General features: G+C 52.0%; 1 protein-coding gene across 1 annotated transcript in view; it reads left to right on the top strand.

Moving 5' to 3' along the window:
- Positions 1-12,979: 12,979 nt before the first annotated feature.
- Positions 12,980-19,937, top strand: part of Otop1 (otopetrin 1) — a 30,073-nt gene continuing 23,115 nt past the window's right edge. The window contains exons 1-3 of the mRNA XM_004624669.2: positions 12,980-13,301; positions 13,711-13,824; positions 14,209-14,279. Of these exons, the coding sequence (XP_004624726.1) occupies positions 12,980-13,301; positions 13,711-13,824; positions 14,209-14,279 (507 nt within the window). The remainder of the gene's footprint in view (positions 13,302-13,710; positions 13,825-14,208; positions 14,280-19,937) is intronic.

Below are 19,937 nucleotides of genomic sequence, written 5' to 3'. Positions count from 1 at the left end.
AAGTGGGTGAGCCTGCCCTCGCATGATGTGTCCCCAGGTGAGCCCAGTGTGCCCAGCAGGGCACTACCCTCCTCCAGGCAGTTTGGGGAGAGACCTGCAGAAGCCAGGGCTTGGGACTGGCAGAAGGTAAAGCCGACTGAGTTGTAGTTTCCTAAGACAGAAACTAGACAAGAATTGCCATAGGTCTGCATCTGGGACCCTGCTGGGACGGAAGTGGTTTTTCTTGGGAACTTGAAACAGGACCGAAAGCTGGCTATATCCCAGAAGAGTGGTCTCTGGCTACACTCAAGCAAAAGAGATATATTCGAAAAGAATTGGAACCCGTAAAAAACAGGAAGAGAGTTTTGGGAGAGACCCCAGGATTGGGGAGTAGGAGGTGCTAGACATCCTCCTCAGGGGCCGCCGTTTAGGGTAATTATCTTCGTTCTTTAATAACTTACTTTTGTGCACTTTTGACTCAGTTGAGTAGGCCTCAGTGGGTTTTTATAGCTTCTGGTATTTGAAGATGCAGAATTTTAAAAAGTAATGAAATAGCAATCAGGGTTATTCTGTGTCCACTAGGGACTAATTTTAAAGAGGCAGCCTACAGGCTCTTGGTCAAGGAAGATTGGTGGTTGAGGAAGAGTTGCACAGAAGAGTCCGTTCCTCCTGCAGGGACCACAGGGTCTCCCGGGTCAGGTGTGCTGCTGAAGAGAACCTTTCCCATCCTGGTGGACATGGCGTGTGTAGCTGAGGATCTGTTTCTAAAGTGGTGTGGGCGGTTTGTTTGCAGTCTGGTTGTAACCTCTTTGTACCGCAGTTGGAGTATGTCATTGTGCCTTGAGATAGCTTGTTCCTATCAGCATACAGATGTTTTACAACACCCCATCTCCAAATGAACATAAAATGGAGTTCCCTTGTGCTCTTCCAGCCATTACCCCTTTCTTTGGGGCACAACACACCAAACCACCAAAGAGTTTTCCATACTTGTGTCTCCAAGTCATTTTTAAAAATTGCGTTACGACATGAGTGCAAAGGAGCATACGTAGTGTCCCAGTATATTTGTGGTGAAGAGAGGTCAAGAGGGATCGCAGGAGCTCTCCTGCTCCCAGCCTCGCCCTACTGTGGCGTCAGTGATGAACAGACTTGGAGCCCAGTGCCTCGGAGCCACACAGTTGGCACTCAAGGCTGGGTCCCCATGGGCTTCCCTGGGACCACTGAGACTTTTCCGTCAGTGCAGACAATGTGGCCAGCCTGCAGGTCTCTTCTCCTCTGGACTCTTGCTCGCTGTATGTTCTGGTTACGTATCACTGCGTAACCATCCACACCCAACCCAAGTGGTATAAAACAACGGCCTCCATTGATTGTGCTCAGGAATCGGAAACCAGAGCAGAGCTGGCACGAGCAACTTGTTTGCACTCTGGAAAGTCCAACTCAGCCTGTGGTAGGGCAGCCTCTTTCCCAGAAGGCACTGGATGTCCACAAGGACTTCTCCATGCAGCAGGTTGGGGTTCCTCCCAGCAGAGCAGGCAGGTCCCAGGGGGTGAGGATCTGTGTTAGCTTCTTGTTGGAACATGACCACAAACAGCAGCTTAGGACAGCAGAGATGGATTCTCTTTCAGTGCTGCGGGTGGATGCCTGGCATGGCGCTTACGGGCTGCATTCCTGTCTGGGGTCTTGGAGGGATCCATTTTCTTCTTCCTGGTCGGCAGAATTCAGTCTCTTGCACTTGTAGGACCAACATCACCATTCCCAGCTGGCCACTGAGTGAGGGCCACTCAACTGCTTGAGGCCACCTTTATTCTTTACCATGTGGCCCCTTTCCTCCATCTTCAGGGCCAGTGGCAGTGGTCACGTCACTCGTACGTGCTCACCTTCCTGCCCTCATCTTCTATTATGTTCTTCTGGCCCACTCCTCTCTTCCCTCCTTCACTTTTTTTTTTTTAATCTGATTACTTTTCTTTATTCTTGAACAGGAATCTTAAGTCTTCTATGGCCTCACAGAAGTAGTCAGATTGTTTGTTTTCAGTGGCAGTTTCTGGTTCCCAGAGTTTGAGTCAGGTGTGATGTATCCAAGAGTCCTGGCCTGTGGTCTTGACAGCTGAAGCAGTTGACAGGATCACTGTCAAGGGTCCCTCCCAAGTAGGTCCTTTTTATTCCATTTTGGCTCTAGTGGGTACACAGGCCACGCACATTGTGCAGAAAAATATTAAACGTCTTTTTCTCAGCGTATGTGGATCAAATGTCTTTCAGTGCTTAATGATGCACTCTGAAGGGGTAAGTGACCTTGACTGTGAGATCCCCATATCTCCGTCCAGTGATCTCAGTGGATGACCTCCAAATGATACAGGGAAGTAAAACTCCCGACCTGCTCCGGATGAGTTCATGTTCTCTAAAACTGAAGAATGAATTTTAGGAACAAACGGAGGTTGAGAGTAGAATATTTTATTGGGAAACAAAGCTTCTGTCTCAGAGAGGACAGAAGGGGGACTGGAGCGGGTTGCCCCCTCCTTCACTTTTAAGCGCCTCTGTGCTTACCCTGGACCCACCCTGGTAACCCAACACAGTCTTCCTGTTTCAAGGTCCCAGGTCACGTCCTCAGTGTTCCTTTTGCCTCATAACGTACTGTGTCAGTAATGTTTCCCGTTGCTGGGACAAAACCCCCACAATTTAGAGGAGCGATGATTCTGGCTCTGTTTTCAGAAGATTCAGTCTGTGATTGGTTGGCTTGGCCGAAGGTGTGGTGAAGCAGAGCTGCTCTCCTGTGGCAGCCAGCAAGCAGAGAGAGAGGGGAGAAGCTGCAGACAAGGAGATACCCTTCTGGTCACCCCGGGAACCTGCTCCTTCCAGGGCCCGGCTCCTCACGGCTCAGCTCTTGAGCTCATCAGTGGGTGAAGCCGCTGATAAGTACAGCACCCCGTGACCCAGTCGCCTTCCCAACGCCACAGCTCTGGACACTTGATTCTTTGGGGGACATGTTAGCTCTTACCCATAAAACATAAAATGTCAGGAAAGAACATGGACATCTCAGGGGACATTCTGCCCATCACAGAGCTCCCAGGGACAACAGATGGAGGCCATGGATTTCTTCAGGCCTGGGCTCAAGAACTGGGAGTGTCATTTTTATTAGTGAGACAGACACACATCCCAGATTCAAGAGGTGGGGAGATGACCTCCAGTGGAGGACCACTTGACTTCTCTTTATCCTTTCCATTGGCCTTAACCAGTGCATGTTGGCCTATAAAGGCTCCAAGCCTCTCAGTGCATTTACCCAGTACTCATTGTCCATGTTGCATGAAAGGTTTTCACTGGGCAAGACTATAAATCTAAGTTTCATAAAAATGGCACACTGTTGCCAAGAAATAAACCATGTGCCCAAACTGAAGGCCCCAGTAGCAATAACAAAACAAGGGTCTCTCAGTACTCCAGTGAGTTGGACCCAGTTAAGCCAGTTATACCCAATTCAAATCAGACAAAGGATGATCCCACTACCAGGATGGGTGCAAGGTGAGACCTTAGATGCCTCATACAGGGAACCACTCAGAGTTCAAAATTAGATTTACCAGTGGCTTCTTGTCTTAATTTATTGGGGGGAGAAAAGCCAAATTTAATTTCCACTGAAATTTCTACTCCCGCTCTTAACCCCACGTGTAAACCAGGTAGGGGTGAGCCTTTAAACAAAGAATTTGATTTTTCCCAGAGTATTTTGGTTCCTAGACCTATTTTTTTTTTATAAAGTTAATCTTTATTTATTTAGTGTGTGTGTGTGTGTGTGTGTGTGTGTGGTCAGCTCAGCCCACCAGGGGGCGGGGCTGGCTGTCATGTGGTGCTGGGGAATCGAACTGTGGTCCCTGTGCTTTGCCAAGCTTGTTCCAAGTAGGTGCTTTAGACCACTGAGCCATCTCACCAGCCCCCCTAGACCTATTTGTGACATTAAGTTTAAAGGGAACTCTTACTGGACTGATGGATACAGGAGCTGATGTCACTATAATCAATAGCCGATCTTGGCCCTTTGCTTGGCCAACTAGACCCGCCTCCACAGCTCTGATAGGCTTAGGATCTCGTCAGTCTGTCTCGCAGAGTGTGCTGCCTCTTTCATATATTGGCCCTCTCTTGCTTACTTCGGAGTCTCAGAGTTGTGTGTTACCAGATAGCAGGATGATGGCTAAGATGGAATATCAAGAAAGCAAAGGCTTAGCTAAAAACTTGCCGTGCTGTACTCTTACAATTCTGCTTTTAATTGAACAAAAAAGATGTAAAGTTGAATTTATAATGAAGGCTACTGGTATTCTGCAGGAAAAGTTAAGGGTTTTTTCAACATTGATAAGAGAACAACAGCAACTGAGTCATCTCAAACCTAATTTTTTGGAACTGTTTTTAGAATTGCCAGGAGCTGTATTAAGTAGAACTACTGCATTCTTTCTTGATCTTATTAGATCTCACTCTAATCTCCTAGATTTGTTGTCATCAGTTAATTATACAGATGCTCCTGTAAATCTGATTTTTATTTTTGATAAAGCAAGACAACCCCATAAATTTGTTTCTCAAAATTCTAAACCTTTGCAAAAGGAATGTAAACTTATTAGAGCACAAACTAGACAAATCATCATTTCATGTCCTGCTTGTCAGCTCATTCCTGGGCCTGTTCCTAATCAAAGCTACAATCCCAAAGCTCTTAGAACCCATTGGTCAGGGTAAATGATTATCACCCATATATCCTCCAAATCTAAATATATTCAGTTTCACAGATACGTGCTCACACGTGCCCCATGTTATCTGTCTTACAACATTGCATATCAGCCTTTGATAACTTAATGCTATAAACATTAAAACCTGATATTGGTTCTGCTTACATTAATAAAAATTTTTAGAATTTTATTGATACTTGGAAGATAAAGCATGTTATAGGGACCCCCTATAATCCCTAAAGTCAAATTATAATCCAACACACTTGTCTTAAACTAAAAAGTCAGCCTGTCAAACAAAAGAAAGGGGGAACACAAAGTCAAAACTTTGCTATATATATTTTAACTTTTCTGAATCTGGCTTGGCGTGACCTCCGAACAGGTGTGTGGAATGGTCTGGCATCTCCTTTCAAGTGGGGCCGAGGTTATGCTTCTATTTCCTCAGACAATCGAGAGACATTAGGACCTTCAGAGCTGTCCCACAGCCAGAATCCAACCCATCTACACAACACATCGAGCTCTCTGCCAAGACTTTAAGCAGTGAACCCGATAGTACGTCCTCCACCTTCCTGGGAAGGCCTGCAGCAGATGGTTCGTGAGGCTTGCACCTAGCTAACTGCCAGGGTTTGGTTCAGTCACCTGATAGCATTCTCTTTACAATGCCTAATCTTATAGCAGCTTCTCTGGGTGCTCCTGTGCTTCAAGGAGAAGTGTATTGGGCCTACATACCTCATGCGTGCTGGCTTAGACCTCTTACACGGATGGACAGCCCCCTAAGGTTTTCCATTCTACGGAAAGCAATACCCCTACATATATCATTTGGCCTGGCCTACACATTTTAATGCATTTACAAGAACAGACTAAGCTTAATATTACATCTTATTTTGTAGGTCTTCTCTTGTGTGTAGTCCATCTATAGCCTTAGCATATTGGCTGCAGATCAGACTTGGGAAATACAACAGTTTAAAGGACAGTTTGCTTTACTAACTCTAAATTCTATTCCGTTGTATGGTAACCTTGTATGAGATTTTAAACCTACCATTCTTGTCTGTATTCCAGAAGCTCACGCTCCTCATTTTGAGGAAGGTGATTTGGGCACATGGCAGACTTACAGGGATCCATACCATGGGCAAGCTACATGCAAATGTAATTATTCCTTTGTAGACTGGTCCCCTGCAGGATTCCTTCTAGGGACAGATCGAGATTGGCACAAGATTTCTTTTACAGACTCCTCCGACTATATCATGACCTCAGAGGCCTTCTCCAATGTTACACAGTCAGGTAGAGGCCTGAATCTTCCTATCCCCAGACTCATTCTCAGTGACAAAACTGGGCCCACACAACATACTTCATGGAATCTAACCCTACCTTTTCATGGTGGACTTCTGCCGACTGGGCATCTGCAACTGACGGAGGAAAAGTCAAAGCAGTATTACAAGGACATAGATACATAAAGTAAACATAGGTGCTTATGGTCCTCAAGTACTATTAGAAAGAAAGATAGAGTGGCAACCAAATATGTTCTCATGTACTAATTGTTATCTGACTCATTGTATCATGCCTGAACGTCCTTCCAGTGACTCCACAGTGGTGATCATGGTCAGGATGCCTGGAGCTTGGCTTCCAGTCAGTCTAACAGAGCCATGGTGTCACTCATTTAGTTCTTTCTTGGTAGAGACATTAATTAAAAGAGTTACAACTGGACCAAGAAGATGCCTGGATTAAGCATAGCAGGGTTAACTTCCTTGGTGCTTTTGATGGCCTGTGCAGTTATTGACTCTATGATGTTAGCTCATTCCATATTAACACTTACCTTGTAGACAACTGGACAATAATTTCTGGTGGCAGCAGGAAATTCAGCGAAATATTAATATAAAGTTAGTAACCCAAGTGAGCATTCTAGAAACCTCTGTCCTTTGGATGGAAGATCTTATTGAAAGTTTATAATTACAACAAGGTTTAAAATGTCACCATAATATGACTCGCTTTTGTATCACCCTATTACCATATAGCAAAAGTCTTTATCCTTGGGGACTAATCAAGAAACATATATAAGGAGGTATGCATCAAAATATTACTTTGGATATATATGCTCTTCAGAGAAAGGTATTGTTAATGTCACAGCAGACGGCCACTACTGATGCCCAGATTAAAGACTGGGACAAGTTTGCTGATTCTATAGAGCAGCTGAATCCATTTGCATATCTCAAGGTCCACTTTGGTTTCATTTTGGAATTAGTGTACGCATTCTCTTGTTTATAATCCTTCTCATTACAGTGTGTCACAGAGGAGTCTCAGCCCAGCAACAGCTATGGGCTATGCGGCCACAACTGACACTGCTCCAGCTTCTTCAAAACAAAGAAGGGGGAACTGCGGAGGACCACCGGAGTAGCTCTCCTTGAATGAAGAGCACGTGTCTCCATTTTGGCTGAGCCTGACCCTATTTCCTTGTATTGATATGTACAGAACTGGCTAAGACTTCTCTTTATCCTTTCAATTGGCCTTAAGCAATGTATATTGGTCTAGCTGAGGTGCTGGTGGTATTTTTTTTTTTTTTTCTGGTGGTAATTTTGGAAGACCGCATGCGTGTTTCCCTGATAACCCATACCTGCTGCTCCCCAATATGACTGGATTGAGACAGGATCAAGCGCCAGTGCTCTACGCTGTCAGCTGGGATTGAGCCTGGACATAAAGGCCATGACTTCCAGGGGCTTGAAAGATTGCACATCAGAGCTGAAGCACCAGACCCCTGAAACATTAGATAGTATCTCAAAAGCATAATGCACATTACTTTCTCTGCATATCCTCTCTGCACATAGCAGAGGTAAATGCAGGCCACCTACTAGCACAGCTCATAGTACTCACCTACTTCTCACAATTCTCTTCTTCAAATCACTCCTCCTTCTCTGCTGAACAAAACATAGATGCGGGCCCTGGGTCAGTCTCTTTGTTCTAGAAAGCCATCTTCATGGTTAGACTTAGGGCCTCTTGGTTCCCCAATAATTATAAATATGTTTTAGTGTCTTTACTTTTGCTGTGGGTTGCACTGGGAGTGGTAGATTGGAATTAGCTTGGTGGGATTCCAATAACCTATCTTTGGGATTACAAGTGTTGGCTTCTTGGATCCAGATGAAAGCCTGGAGGGGTCTCCTACAGCCTCGCAGCATCCCACAGAGCCCCAGCCACTGCGAAGCCCCGAGGCTGCCTGCCTCGAGTGGTCCTCGATGGAGCATGTCTAGGTTGTCATGCCAGCCGCCCTTCCACTTGGGTCTGCTAACCCAGCTCCACCGCGATGCTTGGAGAGCCTTTGGGGAGCACTGATGCTGGAAGAGGCTGGCAGGGGCCAGCAGGAGAATCACAGCCCAGAGCCAAAGATTTGGGGCAAACCCAGACCCCTTTCTGCAGATGCCTGCTTCCTTTTGGAGAAACAACTTCTCTCCTGAGAAGTGACCACAAGCTCCCTATGTGAAGCGGGTGTGATGTGAGCCATGAAGCCATCAGGCTGGGCTGCACCCCGGCAGCGCATTGTCTACCGCAAGGGGTCTGTGTGGGACTGACCTCAAGCAGGCTTGGAGTCAGGTGAGCTGTGTGTGCAGGGGGGCTAGCTCAATGCCCACTTGAGACTTTCGCCTGTGGGCAGAAAAGGCTCAGCGCAAGGTCTCAGGTGCTTCTGCTTCACAGGGTGACACCACCCCAAAGTGGACAGCTAGTATTATGGCCCACATGGTGGTGGCCCTGGAGGATGATGGTAAAGGGAAATCCTCCAGCAAGAAAGCAGCACATTCCGCTGAAGAGTCATCGGTGCACTAGTCCACTGGTGAGGACGGCTTCTCCTGATCCAGCTGCCTCCCCAAAGTCCACCTCTGAGTGCTTCAAGCTTTGGTGAGGGGACTCTGGAGGCAAACCCTAACAATGCTCGGGCTATGTAATAGGCGGTGGGTAGGTGGTTCCCTGTGATCTCAGCCTCTGTGGCCCTTATTCCTAGCAGGATGTGGCGAAAGGCACCTGCAGCCCTGACCATGGAAGTTGGGGTCTACTTCAGCTGCTGTAATAAACACCACAGGTGTGCTGCTGCATAAATACCCGATACACCTTTTGCACAGTTCTGGAGGCTGGGAAGGCCCGGGCCAGGGTGCCAGCAGATGTGTTTGGAGAGGGCCTGGGTGGCCACCTTGGCACTGTAACTTCACATGACAGAAGGGGTCTCCGGTGAGGGCTCTAGTCCATCCTGCCTTTACAACCTAATGTCTCAGAGTCCCTGCTGCCTGTGATATTTATATATGCACGAATATTCAGTCTGCACGTTAGTCTTCCTGACTTGACCCTGAGACACTGGAGAGCCAAGCCGGACAATGTTTTCTGCAGCAGCGGAGACCAACCCTGAGTTGCTGACCAGGCATCCGGACCTTGGCTGTCTGCCCCGGAGTGAGTGACTCCAGGGGTTAGCAGGGCAGGCTGGGCTCCACCCCTGCTGGGTCACCCCTGCTCCCTGAGATCCCAGGCACTTTCTCTTCACATCATACTGCTATGAGCTTCCCCGTCTATACGCTTTGTCTGGGGTCGGGGACCCCGACCATTGCGATGGCTTCCGCAGAACAGCCCCGTGTCCCACACCTTGTATCCCAGCAGGAGAAGTGAACAGGGAATCTGTTCCACCTATGTCTTGAGTTTACTGAAAGGTCTGCATAGAAAAACCCATGGCAGTGGAAAGAGCAGCAAAAAGGCTGGAGCCTAGTGGCATTAGTGTTCCCTATACTAAGGATGAAATCCAGGAACTTCACACTGAATTTATTTTTATTTTTTATTATGAGACTGGGTCTTGATGAGTTGCTCAGGCTGGGCTCACACGTGCGATCCTCCTGCCTCAGCCTCCCAGAGTGCTGGGATGCGAGGCTTGCACCGCCCTGCCTGGCTAGTTTGCAGTATTCTATCAGTGTTAAAGTTCTGGGTTGGACACAAGTACCATGGTGCGTGTGGTGTTGGGGCGGCAGGAGGGAAGGTAAGCAGGGGTGTTCCACATCAGTGTCATAGCTGTTTGACATCATTTGAGAAGGAAAAAGGCCGTGCTGACGGCTGCCTGAGAACAGTGTTTGGACGGTGGCTGTGGTGTGGGCTGCAGAGTCTTTGGGGAGGGCTGGGAGAAAGGTGCACACGCGATGTCGGAGCACTGTTCCCCCTCACCAGTCAAGGGCCCCTGGAGTCTAGAAACAGCCAGGGCTGGGGACAGGGAGAGGTTTTGATTGTCTCTTGCAGTGACTCAAGCTGGATTTCTACTTAGCATAGCTAAAGGCTTTGCAATTGCAGAGGTGAAAGAATGCTTTTATTAACATCTTTTTGTATGTGATTATTTATTTATTTATTTGGTATAGGGTCTCGCTACACAGTTCAGACTCATAGTGAGCCTCCTGGCTTAGCCTTCCCAGAGCTGGGATTACAGGCATGTGCCGCCATGCCCAGTTTTGGTCGCCAGCCTAGCATGCGGTACCAGCGATTGAACTTGGGACCTTGCACTTGCCAGGCAGGTGCCTATGATGTTGAGCTATCTCCCTGTCCTGCACAGTCATTTTTAAGAGCCTCATTTTATTAGATGAAGCAAATGAGGCCAAGAGAGGTTTAGTAACTCGTCGAGGGTCACACAGCAGTAAACAGTGGAACTGGATTCAGATCCTGTGAACTGGCCTAAGCCCGCCTCCCCCACCACACCTTGATGCTGCCTTTCCTGCAAGTAGTCTGGACTTGGGCGGATTTGTGCAAAAGAGCTAACAGACAGGACTGTGCTTTGTGAAACTGCGATGTGAAATAAAAGTCGTTTATTGTTTACAGGGTCTGGGGCACTCATGGGGTCCCTGCCATCTGCCAGCCATAGTTCTCCCCCTCTGGTCCTCATGGCTTTGGCACAAGCTGTGAATTTCACCTTGCTGTCCTCAGTGCGTTGAGAAAAGCACATGCTTAATGCAGGGAGAGAACGAGTCAGATATTATTCTGTCTTTAGGGGGCTCAGAACTAAAAAGGTGCTTAAAAAAGATATTCTGATAGGTGAGAAATAGGGCTGATGGAGAGGGAGAAATGCCACAAGGACAGAGCAGGCAGGAACCTCAGATAGCCTTTTCTTTACAACCATCATCCACTTACTCACCCATCCATTCATCTGTCCATCCACCCATCCTTCCATAGTCTACCTGTCCTTCCATTCATCCATTCATCTGTCCATCCACCCATCCTTCCATAGTCTACCTATCCTTCCATCCATTCATCTGTCCATCCACCCATCCTTCCATAGTCTACCTATCCTTCCATCCATTCATCTGTCCATTCATCCATCCTTCCATAGTCTACCTATCCTTCCATCCATTCATCTGTCCATCCACTCATCCTTCCATAGTCTACCTATCCTTCCATTCACCCATTCATCTCTCTGTCCATCATCCATGCACCCATGCAACCATCCATGCATCCATCCATGCATCCTACATCTTTCCTGAGCACCTACTATGTGCTGGGCATAAGCTGGAGATAGCAGGGAACAAGACAGAGCCCTTCTCAAAGAGTTTGATGCAGCAAGAGAGACTGGCCACAGGCTGTGCACAGAGCAGGTAATACATTCTTAAGAAGGAAAATAAAGCCAGCTAAGGGGACAGAGTGTGGAGAAAGATGCCTGAGGACTCGCCCTGCACCCTCACTGTCTGCAGGGCGGTGCAGGCCTCCATCGCCCACTTGTGGGTCCCTGTGTTTATGCGCTCATTAAGGCATGGTGCCCTTACTGAGTGCCCCCTGCCAGTCTTGAGACACAGCTGCGGGCACTTGCTGAGCCTCAAGACGCCTGGTGGACAGGTCCTGGAGTCTGGCAGGCATCTCACATCCTTCCTTTGTTCCAGGCTGGGTCCCCTCCTGGCAGGGCCTGTCCACACCTGCACTACCTGCCAGCTCCATCTGCAAAGGTCTTGAAGGTGTTGCCTCTGGGTACCTCCTAGCCTTCCCGGCAGCAGGCCCTCCCTCCTGGCAGCTCCTGCACCGTGGACCATGCCCTCCTCCAAGGGCAGGGCAGGGCTGTCTGGAGTGGCAGGCAGCTCCAGCTTCCCAGAGATGCTCCTGGAACAGCTGCCAGCGAGTCCGTCTGGAGGAGGAGGAGCTCTGGAGGAGCCGAATCCTCGGCGCCTGGAACAGAGCCAGGTAAACACTGAGTGCGGAGGGGATAGGAATGAATTGACTGAATGAGCGAAGATCAGGCCTGGCTGGACTCCCAGTGGGTTCAAGGCTTTCATGCCCTTAGCGGCCAGGACCTGCTATTGCAGTTAGCTGGGCTCAGAGCAAACCCAAAATATGGGCCCCTTGTTAGGAGGGCCAGCAACTGGAAAGGGCAAGCCAAGGGGGAAAGGAGTCTTCCAAGTGCCCATCCCGAAGGGCACAGAGCGTCGCCCAGGGTGTGGCCCAGCTCCCCTCTCCCGCTGCCCTCTCCTCTCCACCAGAAAGCAGCCTCTTGCTGGCTCCCTAGCGGAGCGATGCGGAGGGCTGGGAACCCCATGGCTGGGGGCCTGGTGATGGACCCCCCCCTCCCCGTCCCTGCATGCACCAGGATTCCTTGGAAGAGGAGGAAGGATGCTCTCTTTCCTTTGAAGCTGGCTCAGGCCGCTTGTCCTCCCAACACACAGGCACAAAAGACAGACAGAGACTCACAGGAGACCCCTCCTCTACCCTCTATGCCCTAAGAACAGTGTGCTCCCACAAACCCTGGGAGGGCAGGAACAGACAAGTGTAGGGATATACACGCGCGCGCACAGGTACACACACACACACACACACACACACACACACACACACACACACACGGGCGTGCAAGGGAGCAGCCAGATGGCTGTGGAGCTCCCAAGCTGGTCACATCTGTGCCCTCGCCACCCCTTGGGCTGGTGTCCTCCCTTCCCCAATGCTGCGATTGCACCTCTGTGCTTTACTGTTTTTGGGGCCTGGGTGGAGTGGGTGCTAGGTCCGCACAGGAGCGGCGTGAGGGCGGAGGCCCGGGGTGCAGGGAGACACACGGGAGGGGGGGGGGCGCCGGGCAGGGTGAGGTTCAGCGCGGAATCTGAGCCGGGAGATGCCTGCGTGGGGACAGAGGGGCGCGTGCCGTGCCGTAGGTGTCGGGGAGCGCGGGGCGGGAGGGCAGCAGGGCGGGAACCTTGTGGGAGGCGCAGGGGCAGGGGAAGGGAGGTGGGGGGCGGAGGGGAAGGCACGGACAGAGGGCGTCGGGTAAGGACAGGAGCCAGGAGCCGCGGCCGCGCCGAGCACAGCACCTCGGGGTAGACGCGGCGCCCGCTCCGAAGATGCCAGCAGCGCCTGCGAGCACCCTGGGCCCTCCCGCGTACCCGGGAGCCCGGAGGGGCGGCGCGCGCAGCAGCGTCCCGCAGAAGCTGGCGGAGGCGCTGAGCAGCCAGTATGGGCTGAACGTATTTGTGGCGGGGCTGCTGTTCCTGCTGGCCTGGGCCGTGCATGCGGCGGGCATGGGCAAGCGCGACCTGCTGGGCCTGCTCACCGCGCTCATGCTGCTGCAGCTGTTCTGGATGCTGTGGTACATGGGCCGCAGCTACGCGCAGCGCCGCCTCATCCGGCCCAAGGACGCGCACGCCGGCGCGCGTTGGCTCCGCGGTGAGTGCGCCGCCGCCGCCTGCCTCGACCTCCCTAGCGCTCTCCGCGCTGTCTTCTGTCTTCGCGTAGGACTGGGTGCGCGCTGCTGCTGCCCAGCTCCGCCTCCCTTCTTCGGAGCTGCAGTTACACAAACTTGCTCACAGCTCTCGCTACTTAGACGCCCGGGGTCGCCATCGGTGCTTCTCTTGAAGTGGCCTTTGGTGGCCCTTCCTGCCCTCTCCTGGCGTACCGGGATCCCCAGAGCCTGAGGCCACACAGAGCGTCCCAGGCTCCTTCCTTGCCTCCTGCGAACCCCGTTCCACCCTCCCTTTGGCCTTTGTGCGTCCCAAGCCTGGTTTTCAAGCGTTGTCACCCCTGGGGAGACTTCCCACCACCCCTCTGTGGCTCTAACCACATCGTCCCCCTGCAGTGTCCTGGGTGGACACCGCAGTCCTGAGGCTCCTCAGCCCCTCTACCGGCTACCCGCGGAGCTGTGTGCGGCTGTTCTCTGTCCTGGAACCGCTGCTGCAGGGCCTGGTCCAAGGTGGGGGTTGAGAAAGTGGGGTGACTGAGTGGGGCAACGAGTGGGAGTGGGGGGCTTGGGGTGGTTGCTCTGCAGAGGAGTTTGGAGGTGACACGGGCCAAAGTGGATGCTGATTTAGGCCAAAGGGGACACATGTGATTCAGAACCAAGTGGGCAGGCAGGAGGCATGGAAGGAAGGGGTGGTGTGGAGGGGCCGCTGGAGAAGCCACTGTCTGAGTGACCCCCAGGCACTGCATGTGGTCTGGGAGTGCAGCTCTTGCGGGACACAGAGGTTCATGTGCCTCCTCCCCTAAGTGCCTGGGATCCTGGGGTCCTGGGATCCTGGGCTCAGTGCCCGGCTCAGGCCACCCTGACTGCTCTCAGGGCTCTTCTGGTCTTCCTCAGTTTCTGTGACCATCAGGGACACTGCTCCGGATGGCCCAAAGACCTATTCTAAAAACTATTGTTTTAGGGAGGTTGGTGGCTTCCCACCCTGAGACAGCTGGGAAGCCAGCGCCTATACTATAAAAGACAGCAAGACAAGACCCTAAGGGGTTTTCGTGTACTGACTTCACAGGTGAGAGAGGTTCCGGTACCAGCTTGGTGCCTATTCTTTCTTTAAGTGGGAGCTCCATTCTCTGCCTCTCTCCTTCCTTCCCTCCTCTTTTCCCTCCTCTTCCTGCCTTCCTCCCTCACCTTCTCCCCTCCCCCTTTCCCAGGCTGGCTCTGAGCCTTGGGTCATGCCTTCACCGACATTTGGAAGTCAGAGCACACAAAGGGCAGGAGAGAGTGCAGGCTTCTCCCTGGACGCAGCCAGCCAGCTGGTCTGCCAAGGAGAGGAGGGGCAGACGGCAGGAAGGGAGGTGAGCGGCTGCCCCCAAGGCGAAGGCTGTGCGCACCCATGGCAGGTTGTCCTGTAGTCACACCTGTCCATGCGGGGTGTGTGCACTGTAGAACTGAGGTGGGCCCTGAAGCTGGCTTTGAGATTATCTCTGTCACCCTTCTGAGTCCTGATTCCTCCAGGAGGAAGAGCTGGAGAAGCCAAGACAGTGGTAGTTGCCTGGCTGTTCTGAGTGGCTGTGGCTTTAGGGAGAGCCCAGAGGCTGAGAGAGAGAGAGAGAGAGAGAGAGAGAGAGAGAGAGAGAGAGAGAGAAGCCAAGAGGATGCGCTGCAGGGAGCTTCCCCAGGAGTCACAGCCAGACAGCAGATGGGGTTGGCCTCGGGCCAGGCTCTGTCTGGTGCTTCTGGAAGACCTATTCAGGCTCATGTCCTAGAAAAGCCACCTGCAGAACCCACCAGCCAGGAGCAAAGGCTTCTAGGGAAAGTCTCTGAGTTTCAGTGTGGATTTCAAGACCTCTCTGGGTAGGAAGGATTTCATTTTTTCTCCTGGATATGCAAAGTGAAGACTTTTGGGACAATAACAAAGAAAAAAAAATCGACCTACTTAAAAAAGTTGGTAGCAAGGAGGGATTATAGCATAGCCTGTGCCCTTTGCTAGGAAAGGATTTGATTTTTTTTGGAGGTGACAGATGCCTGGTTATGTCACAGTGTATATGCTTTGTGACATTCAGTGGACCATTAATCAAATGCCCCAGCTACTCCTACTTGAAAGTGCAGCAGTGGGGGTGCACACCTGCAATCCCAGCGCTTGGGAGGCTGGGGTGCAGGAGGGGGTGGCAGTGAGCGTGGGTCCCTGGGGACTGCTGCCGACACTTGCTGACTTCCGGGTGGAGGTAGGGGATCTTTGAGCACAGGGCTTCGCTGTTTCTCCCCTGGGAGCATGGTACCCTCCCTGGTTGCAGCTGCGGTTTCCTCAGGCTTCTGGTCCTCCACTGGTATGGCAAGCTCCCGCTCTGAGTCACAGCTTGATCTGAAGTGTGTAGGCAGGGGGTTTTGGTGTACGTGTAGATTTATGCCACCTCACTGCTGCAGGCCCCAGTGTCTCCCAGAGGCCCCTGTCCCCAGCAACCACCCATTCGCTCTGTAGAGGAGCCTGCCTGGACTCTTCCTATAAAGGGAACCATGCAGTCGGACGCCTCTTTCTCTCTGCAATGCAGTGTCTTCTGTTAGAGTTCTCAGGGAGGGATGATTTCACTGTCACCTGTGAGGCAGGCAGCTGCAAGGGCTTCTGTGAGGGGGCCAAGCTCCACCCCTGGCTCCCATCTTACCTCAGTTTTCACTCTTGGAGCATGACCTTTGATCCTGTCAGAGGGCAGCAGGGAGGGAGCCAAGCCTGGCACAGGGGTCCTGGGGCTGGGCCGTGGCCTTTTCTTCTGCACAGCTGCCTGGAGTGAGCACCCACAGTGCCCACCAGGCCCTGGGCAGGGAAGGCTGATGGGGTCTCATCCAGTGCAGAAGGAGGGAGGGTGGCATGGTGCAGACAGGGAGGGCCAGGACACAGAGTTGCACTTCTCTGCCTCAGTTTCCTCATCTATAAAACAGGGTCATGCTGCTGCCCACACGTAGTTGTTCTGAGGTTCTGTGAACTTGGTCACAGTATTAGCACAGCTGTGCTCTGCAGGAGGCAGAACCAGTCAGTGTGGACGATTCATGGGTAGTGGGATGCTTGGACTGCGGTCAGGTGAGGAGCCTGGAGGCAAGGATTTGGGGATGAGGAACAGGTCCCCCGGAGCACGGACAGGCTTTCAGGAACATGGGGAGACCTGCCTTGTATAGAACCTGAGGCAGGCGCTGGCCTTGGTCTCTTGCAGGGGGCCGCAGGGAGCCACAGAAGGGTTTAAGGAGAGTGATGGGGCGCTCTCTGTGTCTCCAGGTGGTCACGCTGCCTGCAGGGAGGACAGGTGCGCAAGCACTGAGACAAGGGCTGAGAGATCTGTTAGAGTGAGGTGGGCTGGAGCGGTGTGCTCTCAGGGAAGCGGGCCTCAATTGCAGAACTTGGCAGTAGCAAGCAGCGTGAAGATAGGTGAGTGTGACTGTGGCACAGCGAGGTTCAGGAGCAGAGGAAATCTGCGCAGGGCAGGAAGGGACCCCCCACACCTGCCCTGTGGCCACTGGGAGGCTCTTGCCAACTGCGTGCTCTTTCTTTTGTGCCCTGGATTCCTGGTCTAACAGAAAAGACAAACATAATGTCAGGATTTCAACAGCAACCAGAGGACGTGGCTGTCAAAAATGTGGGGGCACTTTGGCATTGTCAGGTGGAATGTGGAGGGGACCGGCCTCTTTGGTGTCTCATGGGTATCTTGGCAGAGTGATCACAGGAGGCAGAAGAGGATGTCCAGTCCAGAAAAGAGAAGGATGCAGCCAGGCATGGTGGCCCACGCCTGCAGTCCCAGCACTGTGGGAGGCTGAGGCAGGAGGATCTCAAGTTCAAGTCCCATCAACTTAGTGAGATCCTGTTTAAAAAATGATTTTTTTTTTTAAAGTAGTGAGGATGCAGCTCAGTGCAAAGGTCCTGGGTTTAATGCCCAGTATGGGGGGAGGGGAGAGAGAGGAGAGAGAGAGAGAGAGAGAGAGAGAGAGAGAGAGAGAGAGAGAGAATGCTTTGACTTTTGGCAAACAACTGCCACCCAGGAAGCCTTTCCTGATGCCTTAGCTCAGGCACAGCTCTGGGTTGCCTGCTTTAGACGCTGCCCATTTTCTTCTGAGCATTCATGACATGGGGACCGTATTGTCCAGTGAGATTGGGCTCACCAGATGGGGGGCTCCGCAGGCAGAGATGCTGGGGGTCCCAGGCCCTGTGCAGTAAGAGACCGAGTCGAGGGGTGGCTGGGTGTGTGGAGATGAAGCAGCTCTGAAGGCGGGAGCTCTAGAGACATGGTGACAGCTCGGGCTGGCTGGCTGTGGCGTGGTAGAAGGAAGAACTTCCCGCAGGAAGGTCCACAGAGAGACCGTGGCCTCGGGGCTCTGCAATGGCTGCTGGACAGGTCCCCAGAAAGTGCCTCTGCAAGGGCAGAGATGTGGAACAGCTGTGGGACCCCCACCTCTGAGCACTCCAGGAGAGATCAGGGGCCCACACAGAGGGTGACATGGGGTGGTACCCTAGGCAGCTCCTGGATTATTCTCAGCATGGACAGCCTACATCTGGTTGGTTCTAATTCATTAAACTTTTCTGTGGGTTGAATGATGAGGTGATAATGGTGCTGACGTCCCACTGGTAGAGCTTTCTAGATGTGGGACACTGTCCCAGACAATTTCTCTATGATGATCCATTTAATCTCTTCTACACCCCTAGGTGATAGGCTTTACCACCCTCATGCCCATTTTACAGATGAGGAAACTGAGGCACATGGAAATTAAGTAATGGCCCAAGCTCATCAACTAAGTGGCAGAAGACAGGATTGGAAGCGGGCAGCTGCTGTACCATTCTACATAGTACTGCTCCGTGGTGGCTTCTGAGCCAGGGCCTCCTGGCTAGCTGGCTGCGTCATAACATGGCAGAGCAGCTGGGTGGAGAGGCCAAGCACCTCCGCTGGTGCCCTCAATCTGGACAATCTGTTCTCTTGAGAGAACTGACCAGCATCCCAGAGACCAGAGACCCGCATTAATCCCTCTGAGGCCACACCCCTGTGACCTAATCTTACCCTAGGCCCCACCTCTTAAAGGGGCCACAGCCTTTCAGCCTCATCCCTGAAGTCTAAGCTTCCACCGCATGAAATTTCGGGGGCAGCAATCAAACCCTGTCCGGATCATAGCGGGATGACTCCCCTACTATTTGTTGTGGATATAAATGGGTGAATGAGTCCACGGGAGGAAGAGGGGGGTCAAGAAGATAAGAAGGTGCACTAGAGATAATTACATCGTCATTATGGGACATCAGTCACTGAGCTGCTGCAGTGTAGGGTGGGGTCCTAGGCCAACACCAGCTGCCACCGCGGTGCGGATTTGGGCCCCACCCCAGCCCTCCTCCGGCCCACACGCTTCTGTGCGCTGTGCTCCGGGCGCAGAGGGAAACTGTGGCTAAGGGCAGGGCAGTGACTTGTGGGAAGGCACGCAGCTGGCTCCTTGGTTGGGTTCCCGCCTCCAGCAATTCTCCGTCTCTTCCTCTTGTTACTCCTCTTCTTCTCTTCGTTGTCTTCTTAGTCTTCGTCTTCTCCGCCTCCCCCACCCCCGTCCTTCTCCTCCTCCTTCTTCTCCAATCTCCACTCTTACCGAGTTTCTGATTTCATCAGGGCTTTTCCAGGATTTAAAGAAATGTGACTTAAGGTTGTTTGCGTGAAACTCTGAGACGGGAAAGGAGCCAGGCGATTGCTTTACTGTCACCGAGGGCCTCCTGGGCGCTGTAACACGATCTCTTCGCAGATCTCTTGGGCAGCTCCTGCCCTTGTTCTTGTGTCTCACCCTGGTGCCCAGCTCACCATCCCGGTCCCGGATGCCAGGGAGAGGACGTACGCATGGCCTGGACCGGGGATGCTGGCCTGTGCTCAGCGCCGCTTCTTCCTCACCCATTTCACCCTTGCCACAGGGTGTGCCACAGGTGTTTCTTCAATGCATTCTGTATAGTCCTTTCCAGTCCTTTTTTTTTTTTTGAACCAGGAATTGAACTCAGACCCTTGCGCTTGCCAGGGAAGCGCTTATTCTACTGAGTCATCTCCCTGGCCCCTATCCTTTCCAGTCTTATCCATCTACATATTCGTGGTTTGTTTTTGGTTACTGGGTCAGAACCAGATTTCCACTATGCAGCTGGCATCCGTGGGCTCCACACCCGCCAAGTTCAGCCTGCTGGGGGCTGACAGCAGTGGAAGACACCACAAAAGTCTGCACTGAGCCCACGTAGATGTTCCCCTTCATTATCCCTTATCCAGCACAGTGCAGTGACAGTTTGCACAGCCTTAATGTTGTGTTAGGTAATACGAGTCACACGGGGATGATCTGAAGTTCGCAGCAGGATGTGTGCACGTCCTGTGCAAATGCTACCCCAGGTTCTGCTGGGAGCTGTGCCCTCCGAGGCGGGCCTCTGTGGCATGCTGGGGTGGGCCTCTGTGGAGGCCAGGTGTGGGGGTCACGCCCTGGATACGCATGAGGGTACAGAGATGAGCAGCATACAATCACTATATTCTAGTTTTAGCTTCATCAACCTAATGTTAGAACTATTTATTTATCTATTTATTTTTTGTGGGTGGCTCAGCCTGGCCTGGGGGTGTGGCTGGCATGGCATGTGGTGTTGGGGATCAAAC

This window comes from Octodon degus, unplaced genomic scaffold, assembly GCF_000260255.1.
Source record: "Octodon degus isolate 3935 unplaced genomic scaffold, OctDeg1.0 scaffold00006, whole genome shotgun sequence".
Taxonomy (NCBI): domain Eukaryota; kingdom Metazoa; phylum Chordata; class Mammalia; order Rodentia; family Octodontidae; genus Octodon; species Octodon degus.
The sequence above is the reverse complement of the archived record's forward strand: the minus strand, read 5'-3'. Positions and strand labels throughout refer to the sequence as shown.